The 21,736-nt window shown below is 36.9% G+C and overlaps 5 protein-coding genes across 8 annotated transcripts; 3 read left to right on the forward strand and 2 right to left on the reverse strand.

Annotated features, from left to right (window-relative positions):
• The first annotated feature begins 1,802 nt into the window (after positions 1-1,802).
• Positions 1,803-3,579, forward strand: LOC139813115 (uncharacterized). The gene is made up of 2 exons (XM_071778445.1): positions 1,803-2,192; positions 2,778-3,579. Exons 1-2 carry the CDS (start codon positions 2,018-2,020, stop codon positions 3,224-3,226), a joined length of 624 nt encoding a protein of 207 aa, XP_071634546.1. The 5' UTR covers positions 1,803-2,017; the 3' UTR covers positions 3,227-3,579.
• A 125-nt stretch (positions 3,580-3,704) lies between these two features.
• Positions 3,705-6,638, reverse strand: Sou (required for meiotic nuclear division 5 protein souji). 2 transcript variants are annotated; one of them, XM_071778444.1, is made up of 7 exons: positions 6,420-6,638; positions 5,488-5,771; positions 5,266-5,403; positions 4,884-5,182; positions 4,705-4,807; positions 4,459-4,613; positions 3,705-4,364 (listed from the first exon to the last, which is right to left on the reverse strand). In XM_071778444.1, exons 1-7 carry the CDS (start codon positions 6,586-6,588, stop codon positions 4,301-4,303), a joined length of 1,212 nt encoding a protein of 403 aa, XP_071634545.1. In that variant the 5' UTR covers positions 6,589-6,638; the 3' UTR covers positions 3,705-4,300. The 2 variants fall into 2 exon arrangements, with proteins under 2 accessions (XP_071634545.1, XP_071634544.1); XM_071778443.1 differs by having other exon boundaries at positions 3,705-4,382.
• Positions 6,639-7,283: 645 nt separating this feature from the next.
• Positions 7,284-8,844, reverse strand: LOC139813157 (V-type proton ATPase subunit e 2). The gene is made up of 4 exons (XM_071778505.1): positions 8,387-8,844; positions 8,064-8,111; positions 7,898-7,985; positions 7,284-7,734 (listed from the first exon to the last, which is right to left on the reverse strand). The coding sequence occupies exons 1-4, from the start codon at positions 8,491-8,493 to the stop codon at positions 7,714-7,716; spliced, it is 264 nt and encodes an 87-aa protein (XP_071634606.1). The 5' UTR covers positions 8,494-8,844; the 3' UTR covers positions 7,284-7,713.
• A 5,549-nt stretch (positions 8,845-14,393) lies between these two features.
• LOC139812929 (F-box/WD repeat-containing protein 9-like) lies at positions 14,394-19,904 on the forward strand. Of its 2 annotated transcripts, none has more exons than XM_071778115.1 (8): positions 14,394-14,803; positions 15,363-15,525; positions 15,945-16,081; positions 16,162-16,394; positions 16,644-16,890; positions 16,964-17,245; positions 17,505-17,643; positions 19,770-19,904. In XM_071778115.1, the coding sequence occupies exons 1-7, from the start codon at positions 14,726-14,728 to the stop codon at positions 17,592-17,594; spliced, it is 1,230 nt and encodes a 409-aa protein (XP_071634216.1). In that variant the 5' UTR covers positions 14,394-14,725; the 3' UTR covers positions 17,595-17,643; positions 19,770-19,904. The 2 variants fall into 2 exon arrangements, with proteins under 2 accessions (XP_071634216.1, XP_071634215.1); XM_071778114.1 differs by lacking the exon at positions 19,770-19,904 and adding an exon at positions 18,613-18,749.
• LOC139812930 (F-box/WD repeat-containing protein 9-like) lies at positions 18,692-21,644 on the forward strand. Of its 2 annotated transcripts, none has more exons than XM_071778117.1 (7): positions 18,692-18,827; positions 19,225-19,365; positions 19,796-19,938; positions 20,019-20,242; positions 20,492-20,738; positions 20,811-21,092; positions 21,352-21,644. In XM_071778117.1, the coding sequence occupies exons 2-7, from the start codon at positions 19,305-19,307 to the stop codon at positions 21,433-21,435; spliced, it is 1,041 nt and encodes a 346-aa protein (XP_071634218.1). In that variant the 5' UTR covers positions 18,692-18,827; positions 19,225-19,304; the 3' UTR covers positions 21,436-21,644. The 2 variants fall into 2 exon arrangements, with proteins under 2 accessions (XP_071634218.1, XP_071634217.1); XM_071778116.1 differs by having other exon boundaries at positions 18,695-18,827; positions 19,197-19,365.
• Positions 21,645-21,736: the final 92 nt, after the last annotated feature.

A 21,736-nucleotide genomic window follows, 5' to 3' on the forward strand; every position in this document is an offset into this window, starting at 1 on the left:
AACGCGTTCCACCTCTCGCCCGAGTCGCGTTTCTTGCTTACGTTTCGATTTATATTTCGAATATATATGTGAATCGCGCAGAAAGACACTCAATAAATAGCTTGAACGCTTCGATAAATAGCTCTCGTTAAGCGCGAGAATTAATAGTCAATTGACTGATTAAAGAAAACGATCGCGCGTTTATGGCGTTCTCACTTTAATTTGCTTGTCGCGGATCGCGAACGATCGCGAACGAGGGAGCGAGCTTGCTTCAAAGATGTATGAACGTCTAGAAACAAGCTCAAATGTGCGTCCACAAATATATAATTCCGTTTTTTGTTAAAGAACAGGCACGTAATTCGCTCGTTCACGTAATTCGTCGTAAATGTTTCAAATTTATTTGCCCGTTTGTTGCTTTATTCCTCATAATCTTTATTTTACAGAAAATTTACGTTAAATTGTATCTTTTTTATTTACTGATCGCGCATACTAGGTATAAAAAACGTTACTTGAAAATAAAGATACTTGAAAATTATAAAACGTTCTCTGTTGCTTGTTCCCCAAATATTATTCGTTTTGCTTAGAAAATTTTCTATAAACGAGCCTACTGCTTCGTATTTCGTGCTCTGATCTTGCAGATTTATTAACAATAAAAAGAAAGAACGTTGTCAATTCGATCGTAGCGCTTTGAAATGGAATTATTGTTACGAAATTATTTTTTTTTTATAGCCAATACACTTTACGTTACAAATTCATAGCTGATAGAATTTAACATTAACTATAGACACGAAGCGCGTGCCATTTATTCTCGACTATTATAAATATATTTTTAATAACAGGTATCAAATTTAATTTTTACATTTATTTGACATTACGCATCAGGATAACTTGAATAAAATCAATCGTAATAACCTGTCATTTAGTGAGTTGTCAAAATATGATTCTCGCACTGACAGTTAACTCTCGCAGTAATGAATTGAGCCAAGCGAGAGAACCAATCAACATCGCGGTAAAGCGGCGACAATAAAACTTCAAAAACAAAAAAAAACAAAACCAAAACGGAAGCGCGTGCAATTTATCCCTGAGAATTCCGGGATCAGTAAATGTAAAATGTTTCCATTTGTCAGCGATATTTCTCGTGATTTATGTAATTGATCGAAAAAGAAAAAAAAAACGAAACGCGATGGACGTCAGGCACGTCTCCTCGGCGGAAGTAGCGCCTGTCGTCTCGAACGATGCGCCTCAAAATTCGGAGTCCAGAAATTGGAAAATTCGCAAATGTCACTTGGAGAAACGCGACGACACGCGGAACGAAACAGGCACGCAAGACGTTATCGGGAATATTCCCGCAATTTATATCGATACGTCGGACGAGGACGACGTGTCCGAAGGATTGTCGGGCGACGTCGAGCGAACGGAGACTCAACTTTCGCCCGCGACAGATCTAGGATCATCCGCCGTCGACTGTGGAAAAGAATTCGCGTATTGTATTCCTTGTTGTAAATCTTGAAATTTTGAAAGAAATATTTCGAGAACAGAGAATCCACTCCCTCTCTTTTACGCGAAAATTACGGGGGTAGTGTTCCGCTTACGAAAACGGAAGCAATAAAGCAGATCTTTGCGTTTCGTAATATAAAGAGATAACAAGACATCGAATTAATTAAAATTAATATTTTAGATCGATCGCAATTCAAAAAAGATCTTTCAGAGTTTGGCTCAGATTGACAATTAAAAAAACTATCTTAATTAAATTTATAAAAAGCTATAAAAATGATAAAAAAAACTTATATTAATTAAATCTTTCTCAATCATTTCATCGCATATTTAACAACACTATTAAATGTGTACGAGGAATATAATTTATATAAAAGCAATTTACGTGTTAAAAAAGTGCTCGAGCAAAAGAGTATAAAAAATGTTGAGGTTTTTTTGCGATTTTAATATTTTCTTGGTCGTGGTAAAATTATTATTTGCCAGATAGAAAATTATTCGCTTTAGATCTGCCCTTCACGAGCGCGCCCAGGAACTCTGGTCGGAGATGACGAGCCTTCGGGAAAAACTAAACAAGGAGGCAGCTCTCTGGAAAAGGGAGAAGGAGGAGTTTCATCTTCTACGCCAGAGAAGCGATGCCCTTGCGTTTGAAGAGGCAACCGCGGCCGCGCGGGCCGCAGCCGCGGCCTATGCCGTCGAATCGCCGCTCTCGAGCGACTTAGGTAACGATTTGCAATCATCGATATTTAATCAGTAGCTCGTACTCTTCAATTCACTCCTTCAGGTCTTGTAAAACGAGTGAATCGAGGAGTGAATTAAGGGGAACTGAGAAATTCATTTCGGAATAATTATAAATCCTTCATCAGTGAACAAATCTTTCGGGAACTTTAAAATCTTATTTAACCCTCGAAAGCCACACTGGAGTCTCAAGAACTCCAACGAAATTTTGGAACTATCGTTTGAAACTATCATTTTATTTTTTAATGCGAATTTTTTTGTATTAATTTTTTTTTACAAAGTCTGAGATTGCTATCATAATTCTCAGAAAAGTTACGATTAATTGGAGGGGAAAAAAAACATTACAATATGTTGATTTTTTCGAAACTTATGAGCGAAAAATGGCTGAGGTTCTCCAGACTCCAGTGTAGCTTACACGTATGCAAAAAACAAGTGTGGCTTGCAAGAATTAAAACTATTAAATCTAAATTTGTATTTATGTTCCTTTCTTATATATTTCACTATCCGTTCGGTTTAATTCTCTATATCCAGAATTGATGATTAACATTTATGCGGTTTGTATTTACCAGGTAACATCGTTGATATTACGTCGGAGCAGAGCATCAGGGAACTCGCAATACTCGAGTACGAGAAGAATCTCGCCAAGTACCATGACCGGCACTCCGTCGAGCAAGCCGAGCAACGTTACAACTCGTACAAGCGTGTGCTCGTCGACGCCTACAGGCAGAAGTTGTCGGAGGTCGAGCGTCTCTGCGACGAGGAATTGGAGAACATACGACAGAACGCGAACTGCTTGCAGCCGTTCAAGGAGATCGCATCGCAGTGGTCCATCGATGAGAATGATCACGGTGATTCGCAGCGCGGTTGTGACAGTCCACCCGAATCCGCAGAACCATCTAAAATCATCGAGACAATTAGTCTAAGCAACGATTGGTGCATATACGGAACACTCGACAACGAGGTCAACATGATCCCGGAAATTTTATCCGCCCGTTTTAAACGGGAAGAAGCAACATAAAGACATATAATTATTATTATTAACCCTTGGTTACACCTCTTTTTTGAACATTTCTAAAGGATATTTTTGAACATGATGCCACTCAAAAAGTTAATTTTTTATAATGAGAATATATTCTACAATGTTAAATTTAATTCTAGAATTTTTTGCGATTACTTAAACTGTTAGTTTTTGAACAGCATGCAGTTGTTTGAAAATTGATTGGGATCACTTTGAACCCAACGTGTGACCACCGAGGGTTAATATTATTTTGTAATTATACACTGCGTAGTTTTACTTTATATTGTTAGCAAAATAATACCAATAATACCAATATGTATTACTAATAATATATAATACTAGATCTTCTCGTAACAAAGGATGTATCGATTTTCATTTTTAATTACCGTTACAATATATTTATCATTTTATATCTGCGTCAGAATTGATGAGTATTGTAAATTGCGATGTGGGAGGGAATAAATGTAAAAAACACATATTTACAAAATGATCTCTTCATTTAACTATAGCCAAGCCAGTACATACAATCGAAATGAGAAACGGATAACTTTACGAAAATCTTATAACAAATTTGTTAGGCATCGTTAAACATTCATGGCTCTTAAGTCATCACTCGCGTAAAAAGCTGAAGTCACTTATACACTAGAGTAATATATATAAATTGTCTAACCAACAATATATAACTGTATAATTACAACTATCCCACGAATATTAAAACTATCACAGTTCCTCCGTTTTTCTTCAGATATTTCAGAACAGTTTCCTTGAAAAAAAAAAGACTGCGAATTGATTGCACTTATATCTGCATTTAAGTGAATGGTCGATCTTGATATTACGATGAACGGAAACAGTTTCAATAATAGATTCTTGATGACAAATGTAAATATGGATTTACAATTCTCCGGTTATTGCATGTAACTTGTATTGTTCTTTTGCATTCGGTATAATTCGTTACAAAGAAACTGCAAAACTAACTCTTTTACATGTGTATATATTCCTTATACACACACACGCACACACACATATTACATATATATGTATATATTACTATATGTATAGGTAGTATATCACAGCTTAAAAGTAAATAAGTCTCGCATCCTCAGGATTCTGCTCCGCCGGGCAGTACGGGCATTTCAACCTGGAAATAAATTGATTTCTTTTAAAAAGTGACTTTAAATCAGCACTTAGGAAGCACCAATGTACTCCAGCCTCGCCGCATATGTAACACCTACTTATTTGCATTGGCGAGTTTGTTCAGCGCGTCTCGGGAAATTACGTGACCGCAAACCAGTTTCATCGGTGGATTGTTCTCTGTGCTTTGTTGCCTGAGTATGGGACAGGCAAAGACTGAATGATAACGGCTCTGCTTTCCCAGATCTATCTCGATCTGCAGACGAGAAGAAATCGATGTGTTTTGAATCTCAATATCTCTACACATTTATTTAAATATGTATGTGATTATGCATCCTTGTACTTACGGGCAACTCATCTTTACCGCTCCAGATACCGGTGACCTGCCTCTGCTGCATGACTTGTTTGATATTTAATAGCGCAGGTAGCGCAGTGCATCCTGCGTTGATACTGCAATTGAACAAATCACGATGTTTTAGTCGCCTGTTAAATTCCTTTTAATTATGAGCAAGTAAGATGTACGTACCAAACAGATAATGGGCTATCCACGCTTAAACCTAGTAATGTACACGCTTCTTTAGTGAAAACGTCGTGTATCTCGAGCCATAAAGTTGGGTCTAATAAGTGACTGTAGGGAGACGATTGGATTCCATGCGGCAAGTACAATAACGTCCCCATTAGAGATTGTACTTCTTTCTCGTAACGTCCGACGAACTGTGTGAGATTTTGGCGGGCGTACAATATCGCTTCTCTCTGCTTGCTGGGGCCTTGTTGGACTAATCTTATAAAATGTAATCTGTGTAACTTGAACTCGAGAGAAGAATTCTGGAAAAAAATGAAAAATTTATGACACGCACGCTATACGCCAATATAAAATGGACAATTTACATTTGCAAGTCGGAAATTACCTGTGCTAAAAGTGCTTCTCTGTGTTTCTTAGCCCAATCTAATGCCGGTTCAAGGTTTCTCTGTTTTAGACAATCTAATATATAATTCAATTCTGTGAATGGTTCCTTCCTGCCTTCGTCGGTTTTGATGCCAGCTTCCTGTAAATATTACCAATCGTGGTATTACACGCGATTAAGATAGAAAAAAAACAATGTAAAATAGATTTGGTAAAGGAAACTCACCACTGCTAATTCATCAGCAATGTCCAGCATCCCTTGGCGATAAAAGTGCTGGCAGATTATTTGATTCAGGAGGTGAGATTTCTCAGGCCCGGAAAACACATCTTCCCTGCTGGTACTTGCAAAATCGGCAATGAAATTTCTGTCTATCGCCTTACCGACCTTGGACACCGTACTGTGCAAATCGCGGTGGTCTGTCGCCAGTCTTTGTACAGTATCACGTACTTTTGTCATCGCTTGCTTTAACATCTGTACTTGACCAGCTGTTAGTTCTTGATTAGGTGGTGCTAATAAAAACATATTAAGCTTATATTTCGCAATCCAAATCGATTGTATATAAAGGTTCTATATGTAAAAGAATAAATGTATAATTCTTTATTGAATTATATTCACAAATATTTGAATAAATAATAAATTTGTACATATATTATAAACCTTTTTCTTTTCATCGTATTGCGTACATAAATATATATTTAAAAAATCTAATTATTAGTTTTAATATCAGTTGTATGTCTGACGTGTTTTTTTATTTCAGGGACAAGATAATTTGCGACAAACGCACGAAAAGGCTTTATACCTTAGTATTGAAAAAATGTAGGGAGGTAAATAAATACAAAAAAAAACATACTATTTGCATTTAATTGCTCATCATTATATTAAAAATGATGTAAACACGTAGAACTAAGCTGTTAATAGCGTGCAATATGCAGAGCTTGGTTTAGTCAATATGCAGAGGTTAGTCAATTCCAAGAAATTAAACTGCGGCGCTACAGTTAATAAACAGAGCAATCAGTCTATCGGAAAATCGATTTGGTCCGTTAAGAATCGGAGAGCGTGAATAATCCTTCGAAATCGCATGATTCGAACTAAAAACTACCCGTTAGCGATCAAGATCGGAGACAAAGATCTCGGGAAATGACTTCGACCCCGTTTACCTTCTTCCAGATCCTTTTTCAGGGACTGAATGTGATTTATCAGGTCGTGCAGCACTGTCTCCGCATGTTCGTTTATCGCACCGAATTTCGACAGAACTTTATCCACCTCGCGCTCAACGGCATTACACGCCTCCATTATTATTGTTGTATCACTTTTCGCGATTGACATTTGCACCGCGGAGCCGTGGAGAGACCGCAAACCATCCAAGATCCCAATCCCACTCTCTCTCCCAGGGATGTAATTAGGCCGAATATCTCATGTGACGTACGGACGACTCGTTAAGCGGCTCTCATTGGCTGTCGGTGTGCCACGGGCGTTTTTACAGTGACAATTTATCGCGTATATGCGATATAGCCTGCAACCGCCCAGGTAGCAATTAATGTCTAAAAGACATCATAAAGACATCTTTAAGATTTCTGGCATCTTAAAGACATCTTTACGATGTCTTTTAGACATTAATGCTACCTGGGCGATTATACAGATTGTTTAAAAAATGGTCAAACGTTACAAGTTCATTAAATATGTTAGTAGAAAAATAATATATAAACATGATTTTACGAATAATTCTTTTTATGTTAAAAATATTATGAGTATATAGTAGCTTAATGAGAGGATTATAATATTTGACATTGATAATCGAAAATTACGCGATTATATTAAATGTATTTTATATTATACTTAGGACATAAATTGCTATTTTGCGTAACAATAAATTATTATATATCGTTTACTGTAATATACATATCGTTTTACATCTTTTAAAAAAATCTTTGTTTGAAAATAAATCTTATAAATTTTAGTCGTATTAAAATATATAGGATAGGACTTCTGATGTATAATTATATTTTATGAATTATAGAGAGTACAATTTTATTATTTTTTATTGAATAATGTGAGATTTTAATTATTTATTGCACATAGGTTTTCTATTCTTAATCTTTTGTATCATTACTTTTGCTGGGAAACACAGCAATTTAAGCAATACAAGAATGTGTTTGATTAAAACAACGTTATTTCGTTTTCCTAACAATAGTTTCTTCAGATGATCATTACATTAAAATTCTTACACATTTCTAAGCAATTACGATAGATATCTTATATACAAATTAAATTATATAATATATAATTGAATTACAATTATTCCATTTATAGGAATTATTAATATGTACTGGCATTTTGTTTTACCTTCGTATAATTTTACACATTTATAATTACACAATTTCGTTAAAAGTAACGTCGGGGAATGAATGTATATACTTGAAATCAAAATTTTCGCGCACCGTGGAATGTTCATTAGTCGGAAATAGGATTACCCTGTAATAAAATAACGTGCATTATATAGACAGTAATATACCTACAAATATAAATTATTTATACATTTCCTTATGTAATTGCTTAACGACAATAATTAATTCAATCAATTTATACATATGATACATGTTCAATTACTTATATCTTTGATATTTTTTTTACGTACCCATTCTCGAGCCATAACTAGAATGGTTACATTATCTAACTTCGGTCCAATCAATGGATTCATCTGCGCCATGTAGCAGCATAGCCAGCTGTAAGAAAATTTCATTTACGTATTAATAACAAATATAAATTAGAGCGTCAAGATGTCAAGAAAATATTAAACTTACAATAACCAGCACGTAAAGCCCGTTAACACCAGTAGAACTTGTAGTATCCTAGAAACACACATAAATTAAAATTATATTATGAATAATACTCGAGCGAATATTGATGCTTTCAAAGTATCTCTATTAGCGGAAATCTTCATGGAAAGTTAAGTAAAACGCCTTGTTGTTATTGCCAAATTTTGCAAGAGCTGTGACGTTAGAAGGAAAAATATGTTTGCGTGAGAGAAAATATCCGTCTGTTTCGTGAGATTTAGGTTACGTGTGAATTGCAACGGAACAAGAATGTGCGACGGCAAATAAGAGCGTTGAGAGCGTCTATTTACCCTCGGTTTGGTCCCTTCGGAACGAAAAGTGGTAGAGCTACTCCAAGGAATAGCACGATGCCCCAGAGAAGCGTGAAGGCTATCACGGGTAACGCGGAAGCGCCCATTCTTTTTTTCTTTCTGTCTGATTACAGATCCTTCGAAAAGTGGCGTACGAGCGCGGAGTAAGCGGCCGTATCGCGTGCGAGCTATTTACAGCTATCGAAAACTGAAGGGATCACATCAGATCACATGAGAGAATTCTTCGTACTGTTCACGTGACACATCGATCTAACCAGAGAGAAACCTGAGAGAGGCCATCCCGGTCTTTTTCGTGTGTTGCTGTGTTGCATTTTCCGACGCGCCGCCTGAGAAAGTGCAACTCAACTACGTCGTATCGCTCGGTAACCGCACATGGTTTGCGTCCGTGCTAATGGTTCGTGTCCGAACTAGCCAGCTGGAGGGGATATTCTGGCCGCGGCGGCCGCGCTTCCATCTTGCGTATTCCAATTAATAACGAATTACGATAATTAAAATTACAAAATTAAGATTACATTCTTCAAAATTATTACGAATTTTGTATCTCATAATTTTGAAAAATATAATCGTAATTTTATAATTTTAATTTTCAGATAAATGTCAAATTTTGCAAGCAAGAAGCTATTATTTGAGCGTTGATTCAAACCTTCACATTTATGTGAAATTTATAATAATTAACGATAATTTTTAAAATGTGAAATTCTATAGATAAAGAATAAACACCGTTATGATCTTAATCGTCTTCTGTTGATTTCGTATAATATATCCGGCATTAGTATCATACAATTTCAAATTTATTACACGTTTCCTTATAATTCCTTATTACATAATTTCTTATAAATAATGTTACATATGGAGGGGTAAAAGCCATAGTGGTGTAAGTCAAATTTTTTAAAATATTGTCTTGTATGCATAGATGCAATTTATATATTGTATAGATTGCATCTATGCACACGAGTCAATATTTTAAAAAATTTGACTTATACCACTATGGCTTTTACCCCTCCATATAATTAACAGTACGAGTTACAATCCCTTCGTGTTCCTACCTACCCAAAGTATAATATCTCTATGTATAATATGTATATATTCCCCGCCTATCCATATTTCTATATCTTCATATAGCTACCTAATATTTCATATTCCTACCATATTTTTATTTACCTAACGCGTTATTTCTGCTTACCCGAATTTATTAGTTTATTTAGTTTTATTATTATTAGTATATTTTATCAATATTAATTAGTCGCAACCGCGATACCCGAAATTAAAGAAGTAAAGATTTTTAAAGGGAGTTTAAAAAATTTCAAGTTCGCGATTAATTGAGATTAAGCTGGAGACGTCACTTTCCCGTCTCCGATTACGCGTTCCCATGTGTAAAAAATATTACCCTCCCTATATATGCACATTATGCATTGGATCCATAATTTTGATCGCATATAAAGCTAAGTCTAATCAACCGAATTTAAAAGAATTATATATGAAATAGGGGTAGAAAAGACTGAGAAATATAATAAAATTAGAAATAGATCGATATCTTCAAATTTGCGGAAGTCAGAGCAAACACGGACATCAAATCTGCATGATACATAATTGCGAGTAATACACGTGAGAAATACCAATAGGGCAAAGTACAAAATCTTTTTTAATTCATCTTTCTATCATTTACGGTTGCCGAGATATAAGCGTTTTACGAAAGTCAAAAATCATTTTACGCCCGATCGTTACGGCACGCGCGCCCTTTATCATGTTAAATAAACGGAAGGACGTACGTGTTAGTAATAAAATCGAGATATTCCAATAGCGCAGAGTATAAACTAAACAGTTTTTTTTTAATCATCTCTATATCTTGGGTGGTTGCCCAGATATTTGCGATAAACGATAGGGAAGACTTTTTTTTCTCGCGCCAAGCCAGCGACACATGGCCTTGACCTACTTTCGACGAACAGCTGTACATTATTGATTTTTACTTTCTAAATTGGCCTTGACCTAGATCACCGATTCCGGGAATGCCGGCCGGCGCGCGGCGTGTGTGTGTGTGTATATATATATGCACGGCACGTCTATCCGTAAAATTCATAAATATTTCGATGTTTTTGCTAACTGATTTATAAGGTTTATTTTAAGTAGCGAGAGGCCTGTTTTCAAGCAGCCTCGTTTACACTGTCACAGCTTCCTCCCTAATGTGAGATGTATTATTAATGATGTTGCAATCACATTAGCGCTAATTACAATATTTTATGTCGTTTTTGAATAATGTTTATATCTGATGTGGTGGTTGCAGAGATACATATAAGAATGTATTAATCGTTGGCTAGCATTATGCAACAATATTCTGAGACTTTTTACCGTTTAATGTTGTTCGAGAGATCATGCACTATGTTAAAGGGCACATAACAATGTTAACGTAACGTCATTTTTTAAGAATTCTCTAAAATTCGTATGCTGATTTAGGAAACGTTTTTATTGTGGTTTTTTATTATTCAATAACGTTTTAAAACATTTTATTTTAAAATCTTTGAATCGCATATTGTTTATTGGCATAAAGGCATAAACAATGTACTATTAATATTTTTAATATACCTTAACCAAAAAAGATCCGACGGCAACGGTAATCACCGATAGGATATTAATTTTATTACGTATATTAAATCAACATGACAGCACGTGTTCGTATCGATCAAATAGATTTTGCAATATACGAAGATTCTCCTGATTATAAAATAGTACCTTTAATTTGTTGGCAATTTAATTTGTTTATTAATTAATGAAACAAACGATCCCCTGAAACCACGAGGTATACTTCGTTGGATAAAACATTCATTACAGTTGATTTTAATTTGTTATCATCTTATTGTTAATCTTGCAATACTATAATTCACGCGTACGCATATATGTGTATATTGCAAGATTAACAATAAGATGATAACAAATTAAAATCAACTGTAATGAATGTTTTATCCAACGAAGTATACCTCGTGGTTTCAGGGGATCGTTTGTTTCATTAATTAATAAACCAATTAAATATTACAGGTACTATTTTATAATCAGGAGAATCTTCGTATATTGCAAAATCTATTTGATCGATACGAACACGTGCTGTCATGTTGATTTAATATACGAGTATGTAATAATTAATATCCTATCGGTGATTACCGTTGCCGTCGGATCTTTTTTGGTTAAGGTATATTAAAAATATTAATAGTACATTGTTTATGCCTTTATGCCAATAAACAATATGCGATTCAAAGATTTTAAAATAAAATGTTTTAAAACGTTATTGAATAATAAAGAACCACAATAAAAACGTTTCCTAAATCAGCATACGAATTTTAGAGAATTCTTAAAAAATGACGTTACGTTAACATTGTTATGTGCCCTTTAACATAGTGCATGATCTCTCGAACAACATTAAACGGTAAAAAGTCTCAGAATATTGTTGCATAATGCTAGCCAACGATTAATACATTCTTATATGTATCTCTGCAACCACCACATCACATATAAACATTATTCAAAAACGACATAAAATATTATAATTAGCGCTAATGTGATTGCAACATCATTAATAATACATCTCACATTAGGGAGGAAGCTGTGATAGCGTAAACGACGCTGGCCTGGAAGCAGGCCTCTCGCTACTTAAAATAAACCTTATAAATCAGTTAGCAAAAACATCGAAATATTTATGAATTTTACGGATAGACGTGCCGTGCATATATATATACACACACACCCGCCGCGCGCCGGCCGGCATTCCCGGACTCGGTGATCTAGGTCAAGGCCAATTTAGAAAGTAAAAATCAATAATGTACAGCTGTTCGTCGAAAGTAGGTCAAGGCCATGTGTCGCTGGCTTGGCGCGAAAAAAAAAGTCTTCCCTATCGTTTATCGCAAATATCTGGGCAACCACCCAAGATATAGAGATGATTCAAAAAGGACTGTTTAGTTTATACTCTGCGCTATTGGAATATCTCGATTTTGTTACTAACACGTACGTCCTTCCGTTTATTTAACATGATAAAGGGCGCGCGTGCCGTAACGATCGGGCGTAAAATGATTTTTGACTTTCGTAAAACGTTTATATCTCGGCAACCGTAAATAATAGAAAAATGAATTAAAAAAGATTTTGTACTTTGCCTTATTGGTATTTCTCACGTGTATTACTCGCAATTATGTATCATGCAGATTTGATGTCCGTGTTTGCTCTGACTTCCGCAAATTTGAAGATATCGATCTATTTCTAATTTTATTATATTTCTCAGTCTTTTTTACCCCTATTTCATATATAATTTTTTAAGATTTGGTTGATTAGACCCAGCTTTATACGCGATCAAAGATCCATAACTTCGCACCTATAACGCCGGCTATAACTGGACGAACGACACGCCTAATCTCAAAAAATACGTTTATCTTATCATCGTTATGTGTTCTTTAACGTGAGGCATGCTCTCTCGAACAAGAATAAACGATAAAGAGTTATAAAATGCCTCTGCATAATGCTAGCCAACGAAAAAAAGGAAGCTACGAATGCCGTCGCTCGCGCTCGGCGGGAATTAGGTTGACGGTCCGAAATGCGACGAACGACACGACTAATCTCAAGAAATATGTTCATCTTATCATCGTTATGTGTCCTTTAACGTGAGGCATGCTCTCTCGAACAAGAATAAACGATAAAGAGTTATAAAATGCTTCTGCATAATGCTAGCCAACGAAAAAAAGGAAACTACGAATGCCGTCGCTTGCGCTCGGCGAGAAAGTAGACGATCCGAAATGCTACGACACTGAAACATATCTCGAGAAATATATATATTTTAACATTGTTTTGTATGCTTTAATGCCAGACTTGCTCTCCCACATGTAATTAGACGCTAAAGAGTTTAAAAATGTTGCTGCATAATGTTAGATAACAAGAAAAAGGTATAGCTGCGAATAATACAGGCGGCGTTGGCTGCAAATAAATCTCGAGAAATACGTTTATTTTAATATTGTTATGTATTCTTTAATGCGAGGCATGCTCTCTCGAATGTGATTAGACGATAAATAATTATAAAATGCTATTTCATAATGCTAGCCAACGAGAGAGAGGTAGCTGCGAATGCCGACGGGCGGCGTTGGACGACAAAGTCGGAGCTCCGAAATATCACACGCGACACTAAATAAATCTTGAGAAATACGTTTATTTTAATATTATTATGTATCCTTTAATGCGAGGCATGCTCTCTCGAATGTGATTAGACGATAAATAATTATAAAATGCCGTTCTATAATGCTAGCCAACGAGAAAAAGGTATAGCTGTGAATGCCGACGGGCGGCGTTGGACGACAAAGGCTGTGGTCCACTTGACGCTACATCAAATCCGCACATACACATATATACGTACGGACATGCGATTTTAATGCAATATTTCGACATTTTAGAACACTCTGAACATATTAACTTCCGCAAATTTGGAGATATCTATCTATTTCTAATTTCATTATATTTTTCAGTCTTTTCTACCCCTATTTCATATATAATTCTTTTAAATTCGGTTGATTAGACTTAGCTTTATATGCGATCAAAATTATGGATCTTTGATCGCGTATAAAGCTGGGTCTAATCAACTAAATCTTAAAAAATTATATATGAAATAGGGGTATTAGAAAAGACTGAGAAATATAATAAAATTAGAAATAGATAGACTCACAATCAATCACAAACGAAATACACTTAGGAAGGTTAAAAATAATCAAATTTAGTAATTTCTGTCGGCTAGCTTCATAGAGATACCCAAACTCTGAGTTTCGTCAGAGAGAGAAATTTGAGAGAAGTCATCCTAGTTTTTTTCGTCATCAAAACCCCCTGTACACTATCGCCAATACATCCATTTTTAAAATTGGTACTACATAGGCACGTTCATTTTCCGATACTGTCGATAAAACATAATTCTGCGAATGTAGTGGTGTTATACATATACGTATAACACCATTAAAAAAGGCCGGGATGGCCTCTCTCAGGTTTGGTGTTTCCACCGCAACAGCGCTCAGCCCAACTCAACTTTGACCTGGTTCGAACCCTCGATGGAAACTTAGGGGCTGCGCATAATGTATAAGAATATAAGAGAGAGGTGTATCTTTGCGCACATAACAATGAAAGGAATAAGGGACAGGGATTTTCTATTCCTTTCATTGTGCGCAGCTCCTTACTCACGGTCATAGAGGTTTTTCTCTGCCGGTGTATACAGTATACACACTATACACCACCCTCACTTTCGTTGAACCAGCGATCAGTTCAAGCAGATCGAGTAAAAATATTCAGATTTGCACGGTGCGAGAAAGAATGAATGACGAGAATGCACGCTGCGCTTACGACGGCGAGGAATATGCGCAATTGTCACTGGTGCAACTCCCGGTGGAGGTTTGTATAAGAAAAGAAAACGTTGATTTTCTCGTATTTCGCGTACACGTGCACGAAATTCTTTTTCTTAATCGTCGCTATTATTTCATCCGTCAGGGCGCACATTATGAAACTCTTCAGAATGGATTCCGATCAGAATTATTCCATTTTCTTTAATAAACACAATAGAAATCTAGAAAAGAACTGAGCAATTCCGATCGGAATCCATTTCGAAATAGTTCTGCAGTATGTAGTCGCTTGTCGATGGAGTATAAAGTATGCTCCATCAGCAACGGTCAAATATACCTCTTTCGTTCTGTCTCCATCCTCCATCCTCCATCTCTTCCGGAAAATTATTCCATTTTCTCTATAATAAACACAATAAAAATCTAGAACAGAACTAAACCATTCCGAAATAGTTCCGCAGTAAGTGCGCAGTAGTCACTTGTCGACGTAGTAAAGTATGCTCACATTGCATACTCAGCGACAGTTAAATCTCTCTTTATTTCGTTCTGTCTCCGTCTCTTTTGGAACATTTGTTTGGTTGTGCGTTTAATTATTTTGTTGGACTGCATTTCAGATGTTCCTGCATATATGTTCCTTCCTCGATACGTCGACGCTAGTACACGGTTTGCGCTTGGTGTGCACACGATTCTCCCTGATTTTAAAGGATGCAGACTCACTGTGGAAAGCGCGAATTGACCACATATGGCCGAATGCTACCCACTCGCTTTTGCGTTCCGGTTAGCTCAAATTTATAGCACCTTAAGCCTTGCACGATTAAATATTTTTATGAATAAATAAAACACTCTGTAAGTCATTTTACGCCAGCGCTGCTCGAACTTGCATATCCAGGTCGTTGCTTACATCGCGTTATTAACTTTATTTTGTACTATTTTATTCCTTGAGAAGAATAAGCGTGTTCTACAAAATATTATACATTTCTTATTTATAATAAATCGCATGGGGCATCTCCATTTATTGTAATAACTTTATATGCATAAAATACAAACGTGAATAGATCTGTATCAAGAATGTGCTTGTATTTTATTTGTGCTTAAATAAATGTATGTATATGCATTCTTTTTGTACTCAATATTATAGTACGAATAAGCAGCTTTCGTCATATTTCTTAGATATAAGAAGTCACGTGTCATTACAGCGAAACCCGACAAACTGTTTTGGATGTCGTCATGCGTTGCGATCGAGAAACAAATAGCGCTATGGAAACAGCAGGATTCTATGGTGAAATTGAGAAATATAAACCCACAGTACATCCGTCCTGTGTTACTGATGCATGTAGGTAGTATATATTATGCCAAGTGTCTTTGGCCATCTCTCCTAGTGAAAAACGTTATAATGATGATTCTCGTTTTCAGGATGCAACCGCCTGTGTTGGCGCAACAGGGAAAACTTTGTTTTACTCGAAACTGCCCTCCCGCGAGGAATGCTCTGATGAAATCCGGGACATCAGAGGCATCGATTCCGGGCATTACGACAATATCTGTGATCTGACGGCGATAGACAACACGATCTACAGTTGCTCCGATGACAGTGTGAAGTCGTGGATGCTCACCAACACCGGTATCGTCCATCAGAGAACCTACGACATGTATGCGGTAGCAAAACTGTTCCTTTCGGCAGCTTCGCGATAAGAAGACCGAGCGAGAAAGATAATTCCTGTTTGTGAGAGAAATAATCGTTTTCCTTTAAATTATTCAAATGCAGATATCTGTGTCTTGCTTGTCCAGACAGATAATTCAGAAATGTGATTCTAAAATTTACTCGTTAAACCGTATACCTTGCATAATACCATTTCGTGCGTATCAGTTTTCATTAACGTTAAATACATATATTACAGAAAAATGCTACATAGTCGGACGTGTGTGTCATCGTGTCCGGAGCGGGCCCTCTTTGCGACCGGGTCATTGTTCGGAATATACGTGTTCGATTCGAGATCGAGTAATAAGCCGATCAACCGGTACCGACCCCACAATGTTGAAATGACTGCGCTAGCCATGAACACGGAATACATCTTGTCTGCTAGCTTAAACGGGACGGTGGCCGTTTGGGATCAGAGAGCCGGTCGGATCATGAAGTCTATCACAGTAATTTCATCCCGTACTTTTTAACATGGAGAGAAACGAGACCCGATTACGATGTCTAAGCTGTGCTTCTTAGATTCCAGGTGAAAGAGCGTATCCCACGTGCGTGAGTATGCGACGGGATAATTGGGTTTGCGTCGGGGACACCAAGGCGAAGTTGCACATGCTAGATCCAAAGAACGATTTCGAGCTAGTGAAATCTTATTCCACCGAGCATACGGACGTGATAACGGGGGTGCGTCTGATGCACGGATGCCTGATAACGAGTTCCCTAGACGGCACCGTCAGAATTTCGAGCCTTACGGATCCGCCAAGGCCCATCGCTACTTTACGTTCGAAGTTCGGAAGTATCTTAAGCGTGAGTATCGCGCGTAAACGTTAAATTTGCCAAAAATATCGTATCATTGACTTTGAAGAAAACATTCGTTAAACATCTATGCATAAAATGAAAAATATAGTTTAACAATTTAATTTTTACTCACATTTAAACTTTGAAATCACGTTTTATCTTCCAAATGTAAGTAAAATCGTTAAAATTAACAACATTCTTACTAGTCTTGCAATATCGTGAATTTTATTAGATATTATATGTAATTGTTCGTGGCTTCTATGTGCAGATGGACTACATGAATGACACTCTCGCGGTATCCAACCTAGGTATCGAAATATGGCGTCCGAAATTGACGTGTTCAACGAAATATCAATGAATGGACAATTTCTATACGTGTTCTCTGTAGCCATTCGGATCATCTATAGGTATATTGCTTTGATATATGTAATTTTGAATGTTCTTATAGTTTTGTATGCAATTGCTTTGTATGTTCTTAGTTTTTATTATAAGATATTCTAGCGCGTCTTATCAGTTTATAATTATTGCGTATTCATGATGAGATACTTTTAGGGGCTGCGCACAATGAAAGGAATAGAGAACAGGAGAATAGGGAGCAGATTTATTATTAACACATATTCATTGTGCATATGGCATACAGAAATAGAAAAAATTTTCATCACTGTTCCTTAGCGCTATTCCTCTGTTCGTCTGTTCTGTGTTAATAAATTACATATATATATTAATGAATTTTATATATTAATATTGAACTGTTCTCTCTATTCCCTGTTCCTTGTTCTCTATTCCTTTCATTGTGCGCAGCCCCTTATGTTGAAAGGAGAATAAGAGAAAATATATTTTTTTATGCTATATAGTTTAGTGCCATAAGGATTTAAATATATTTTGTATGTACATTGCATTATCGTATATCATATCATTTATCGTTTGTCGTCTTGCAAATTTTTCTGATAAGGTGTTTTATTTTGATATCATCCATTTCCTGCTCATGTCAAACTGTTCGCGTGCAGACTCAAGAAGCGACGACGTTTAAAGTCTTCGAGTACCAGACGAGTTTGTTTACAACATTTATATCTAAAGTATAAATCGTTTATTCGTGTAAATAACGTTCCTTACACCTTTTCGATCGTCAAAAAAAACATCTCTCCCGAATCGTCGCAGGACCCGTGAACGCGGATATGAAATTCAAAGCCTCCGGGATGTTGCGCGACGTTTCGCATTACGTTCCCATTGTTGGAATTCTTTACGTCACAACTCGATGGACACCGTTAATTAAACTCAATAAATAAACAAACAAATTTAATCACCTTTCTCAACATGGAAGAGTCGAATATAGATCGACCGAGAGACGTACATTATTTTCGCGACACCCTGTATAGGTGGCGCCGGTCATGTGCAGACGCACGTGGATGCATGATGCACCGGATGTACCATTTTCAATCGCCTTCGTTGAGCCACCGGGTCAGTTTCGAACAGATCGAATGAAAGTACTGAGATTCACACGGTGCGAGAAAGAATGAATGACGAGAATGCAAACTGCGCCCATGACGGCGAGGAATATGCACAATTGTCACTGCTGCAACTCCCGGTGGAGGTTTGTATAAGATAAGAAAACGTCGATTTTCTCGTATTTCGCGTACACGTGCACGAAATTCCTTTTCTTAATCGTCGCTGTTATTTCGTCCGTCAGGGCACGCGTTATGGAACGTTTCAGAATGGATTCCGATCAGAATTATTCCGTTTTTTCTAGAAAAGACAATAGAAATCTATAAAATAACTGTACAATTCCGACCGGAACTTATTCCGAAAAGTTCCGTAATAAGTGTCAAGTAGTCGCTTTTCAATGAATTAAGTAAAGTGTATCGAACCAGCGATGGTCAACTCTCTCTTTCGTTCTGTCTCCATCTCTTCCGGAACGTTTGTTTGATTGTGCGTTAAATTTTTTCATTCTGCTGCATTTCAGATATTTCTGCATATATGTTCTTTCCTAGATGCGTCGACACTAGTACACCGTTTGAGCTTAGTGTGCAAACAGTTCTACCTGATTTTAAAGGATGATGCCTTACTGCATATGTGGAAAGCGCGAATTAACCACATATGGCCAAATGCTACCCACACGCTTTTGCGTCCCGGTTAGCTCAAATTTATAGCACCTTACGCTTTGCACGATTGAATATTTTTATGAATAAATAAAACACTCTGTAAGTCATTTTACGCCAGCGCTGCTCGAACTTGCATATCCAGGTCGTTGCTTACATCGCGTTAATTTGATTTCGTACTATTTTATTCCTTGAAAAAAATAAGCGTGTTCTACATAATTTGATTTATTTTTTATTTATAAAAAATCGCCTGGAGCAAGTTTGAGCAGCTCTATTTATTGCAATAACTTTTGATATGCATAAAGTAAAAACGTGAATAGATCTGTATCTCAAGAATGTGCTTGTATTTTATTTGTGCTTAAATAAATGTATGTATATGCATTCTTTTTGTACTCAATATTACAGTACGAATAAGCAGCTTTCGTCATATTTCTTAGATATAAGAAGTCACGTGTCATTACAGCGAAACCCGACAAACTGTTTTGGATGTCGTCATGCTTTGCGATCGAGAAACAAATAGCGCTATGGAAACAGCAGGATTCTATGGTGAAATTGAGAAATAGAAATATAAACCCAAATTCCATCCGTTCTGTGTTACTGATGCATGTAGGTAGTATATATTATGCCAAGTGTCTTTGGCCATCTCTCCTAGTGAAAAACGTTATAATGATGATTCTCGTTTTCAGGATGCAACCGCCTGTGTTGGCGCAACAGGGACTACTTTGTTTTACTGGAAACTTCCCACCCGCGAGAGAATCTCTTATGCAATCCACATCGATTTCAGGTATATCGGACAGATCTGTGAACTGACGGCGATAGACAACACGATCTACAGTTGCGATTTCGGTCACAGTGTGAAGTCGTGGATGCTCACCGGTACCGATCTCGTCCATCTGAGAACCTACGACATGTATGCGGTAGCAAAACTGTTCCTGTCGGCAGCTTCGCGATAAGAAGACCGAGCGAGAAAGATAATTCTTGTTTGTGAAAGAAATAATCGTTTTCCTTTAAATTATTCAAATGCAGATATCTGTGTCTTGCTTGTCCAGACAGATAATTCAGAAATGTGATTCTAAAATTTACTCGTTAAACCATATACCTTGCATAATACCATTTCGTGCATATCAGTTTTCATTAACGTTAAATACATATATTACAGAAAAATGCGAAATTGTCAAACGTGTGTGTCATCGTGTCCGGAGCGGGCCCTCTTTGCGATCGGCTCAGAGTACGGAATATACGTGTTCGATTCGAGATCGAGTAATAAGCCGATCAACCAGTACCGACCCCACAATACTACGATGACTGCGCTAGCCATGAACACGGAATACATCCTGTCCGCTAGCTGGGACGGGACGGTATCCGTTTGGGATCAGAGAGCCGGTCGGATCATGAAGTCTATCACAGTAATTTCATCCCGTACTTTTAACATGGAGAGAAACGAGACCCGATTACGATGTCTAAGGTGTGCTTTTTAGATTCCAGGTCGTTACACGGTCCCTACGTGCATGAGTATGCGACGAGATAATTGGGTTTGCGTCGGGGACACCAAGGCGAAGTTGCACATGCTAGATCCAAAGAACGATTTCGAGCTAGTGAAATCTTATTCCACCGAGCATACGGACGAGATAACGGGGGTGCGTCTGATGCGCGGATGCCTGATAACGAGTTCCATAGACGGCACCGTCAGAATGTCGAGCCTTACGGATCCGCCAAGGCCCATCGCTACTTTACGTTCGAAATTCGAAGATATCTTAAGCGTGAGTATCGCGCGTAAACGTTAAATTTGCCAAAAATATCGTATCATTGACTTTGAAGAAAACATTCGTTAAACATATATGCATAAAATGAAAAATATAGTTTAACAATTTAATTTTTACATACATTTAAACTTTGAAATCACGTTTTATCTTCCAAATGTAAGTAAAATCGTTAAAATTAACAACATTCTTACTAGTCTTGCAATATCGTGAATTTTATTAGATATTATATGTAATTGTTCGTGGCTTCTATGTGCAGATGGACTACATGAATGACACTCTCGCGGTATCCAGCCTAGGTATCGAAATATGGCGTCCGAAATTGACGCGTTCTTTTAGATAAACGCGTTCTGAAGATACTTTTAGGGGCTGCGCACAATGAAAGGAATAGAGAACAGGAAACGGAGAATAGGGAGCAGTTTTAATATTAACACATATTCATTGTGCATATGGCATACAGAAATAGAAAAAAATCTCATCACTGTTCCTTAGCGCTATTCCTCTGTTCGTCTGTTCTGTGTTAATAAATTACATATATATTAATGAATTTTATATATTAATATTGAACTGTTCTCTCTATTCCCTGTTCCTTGTTCTCTATTCCTTTCACTGTGCGCAGCCCCTTATGTTGAAAGGAGAATAAG

The sequence above is a fragment of the Temnothorax longispinosus genome, chromosome 5 (genome assembly GCF_030848805.1).
Source record: "Temnothorax longispinosus isolate EJ_2023e chromosome 5, Tlon_JGU_v1, whole genome shotgun sequence".
Taxonomy (NCBI): domain Eukaryota; kingdom Metazoa; phylum Arthropoda; class Insecta; order Hymenoptera; family Formicidae; genus Temnothorax; species Temnothorax longispinosus.

Excerpts from the sequence above, each read along its gene's own strand:
- LOC139813115 (XM_071778445.1), top strand. The coding sequence starts at position 2,018 with ATGACGAGCCTTCGGGAAAAACTAAACAAGGAGGCAGCTCTCTGGAAA. Across the intron at positions 2,193-2,777 it reads GCCGCTCTCGAGCGACTTAG|GTAACATCGTTGATATTACG; the intron begins GTAACGATTTGC and ends TGTATTTACCAG.
- Sou (XM_071778443.1), bottom strand. The coding sequence starts at position 6,588 with ATGTCAATCGCGAAAAGTGATACAACAATAATAATGGAGGCGTGTAAT. Across the intron at positions 5,183-5,265 it reads GAGAAGCACTTTTAGCACAG|AATTCTTCTCTCGAGTTCAA; the intron begins GTAATTTCCGAC and ends ATTTTTTTCCAG. Across the intron at positions 4,383-4,458 it reads AAACTCGCCAATGCAAATAA|AAATCAATTTATTTCCAGGT; the intron begins GTAGGTGTTACA and ends ACTTTTTAAAAG.
- LOC139813157 (XM_071778505.1), bottom strand. The coding sequence starts at position 8,493 with ATGGGCGCTTCCGCGTTACCCGTGATAGCCTTCACGCTTCTCTGGGGC. Across the intron at positions 8,112-8,386 it reads CCGAAGGGACCAAACCGAGG|GATACTACAAGTTCTACTGG; the intron begins GTAAATAGACGC and ends GTGTGTTTCTAG. Across the intron at positions 7,986-8,063 it reads GGCTTTACGTGCTGGTTATT|CTGGCTATGCTGCTACATGG; the intron begins GTAAGTTTAATA and ends ATTTTCTTACAG.
- LOC139812929 (XM_071778115.1), top strand. The coding sequence starts at position 14,726 with ATGAATGACGAGAATGCACGCTGCGCTTACGACGGCGAGGAATATGCG. Across the intron at positions 14,804-15,362 it reads TGGTGCAACTCCCGGTGGAG|ATGTTCCTGCATATATGTTC; the intron begins GTTTGTATAAGA and ends ACTGCATTTCAG. Across the intron at positions 16,891-16,963 it reads GGATCATGAAGTCTATCACA|ATTCCAGGTGAAAGAGCGTA; the intron begins GTAATTTCATCC and ends TGTGCTTCTTAG.
- LOC139812930 (XM_071778116.1), top strand. The coding sequence starts at position 18,750 with ATGAATGACGAGAATGCAAACTGCGCCCATGACGGCGAGGAATATGCA. Across the intron at positions 20,243-20,491 it reads CATCTGAGAACCTACGACAT|AAAAATGCGAAATTGTCAAA; the intron begins GTATGCGGTAGC and ends CATATATTACAG. Across the intron at positions 20,739-20,810 it reads GGATCATGAAGTCTATCACA|ATTCCAGGTCGTTACACGGT; the intron begins GTAATTTCATCC and ends TGTGCTTTTTAG.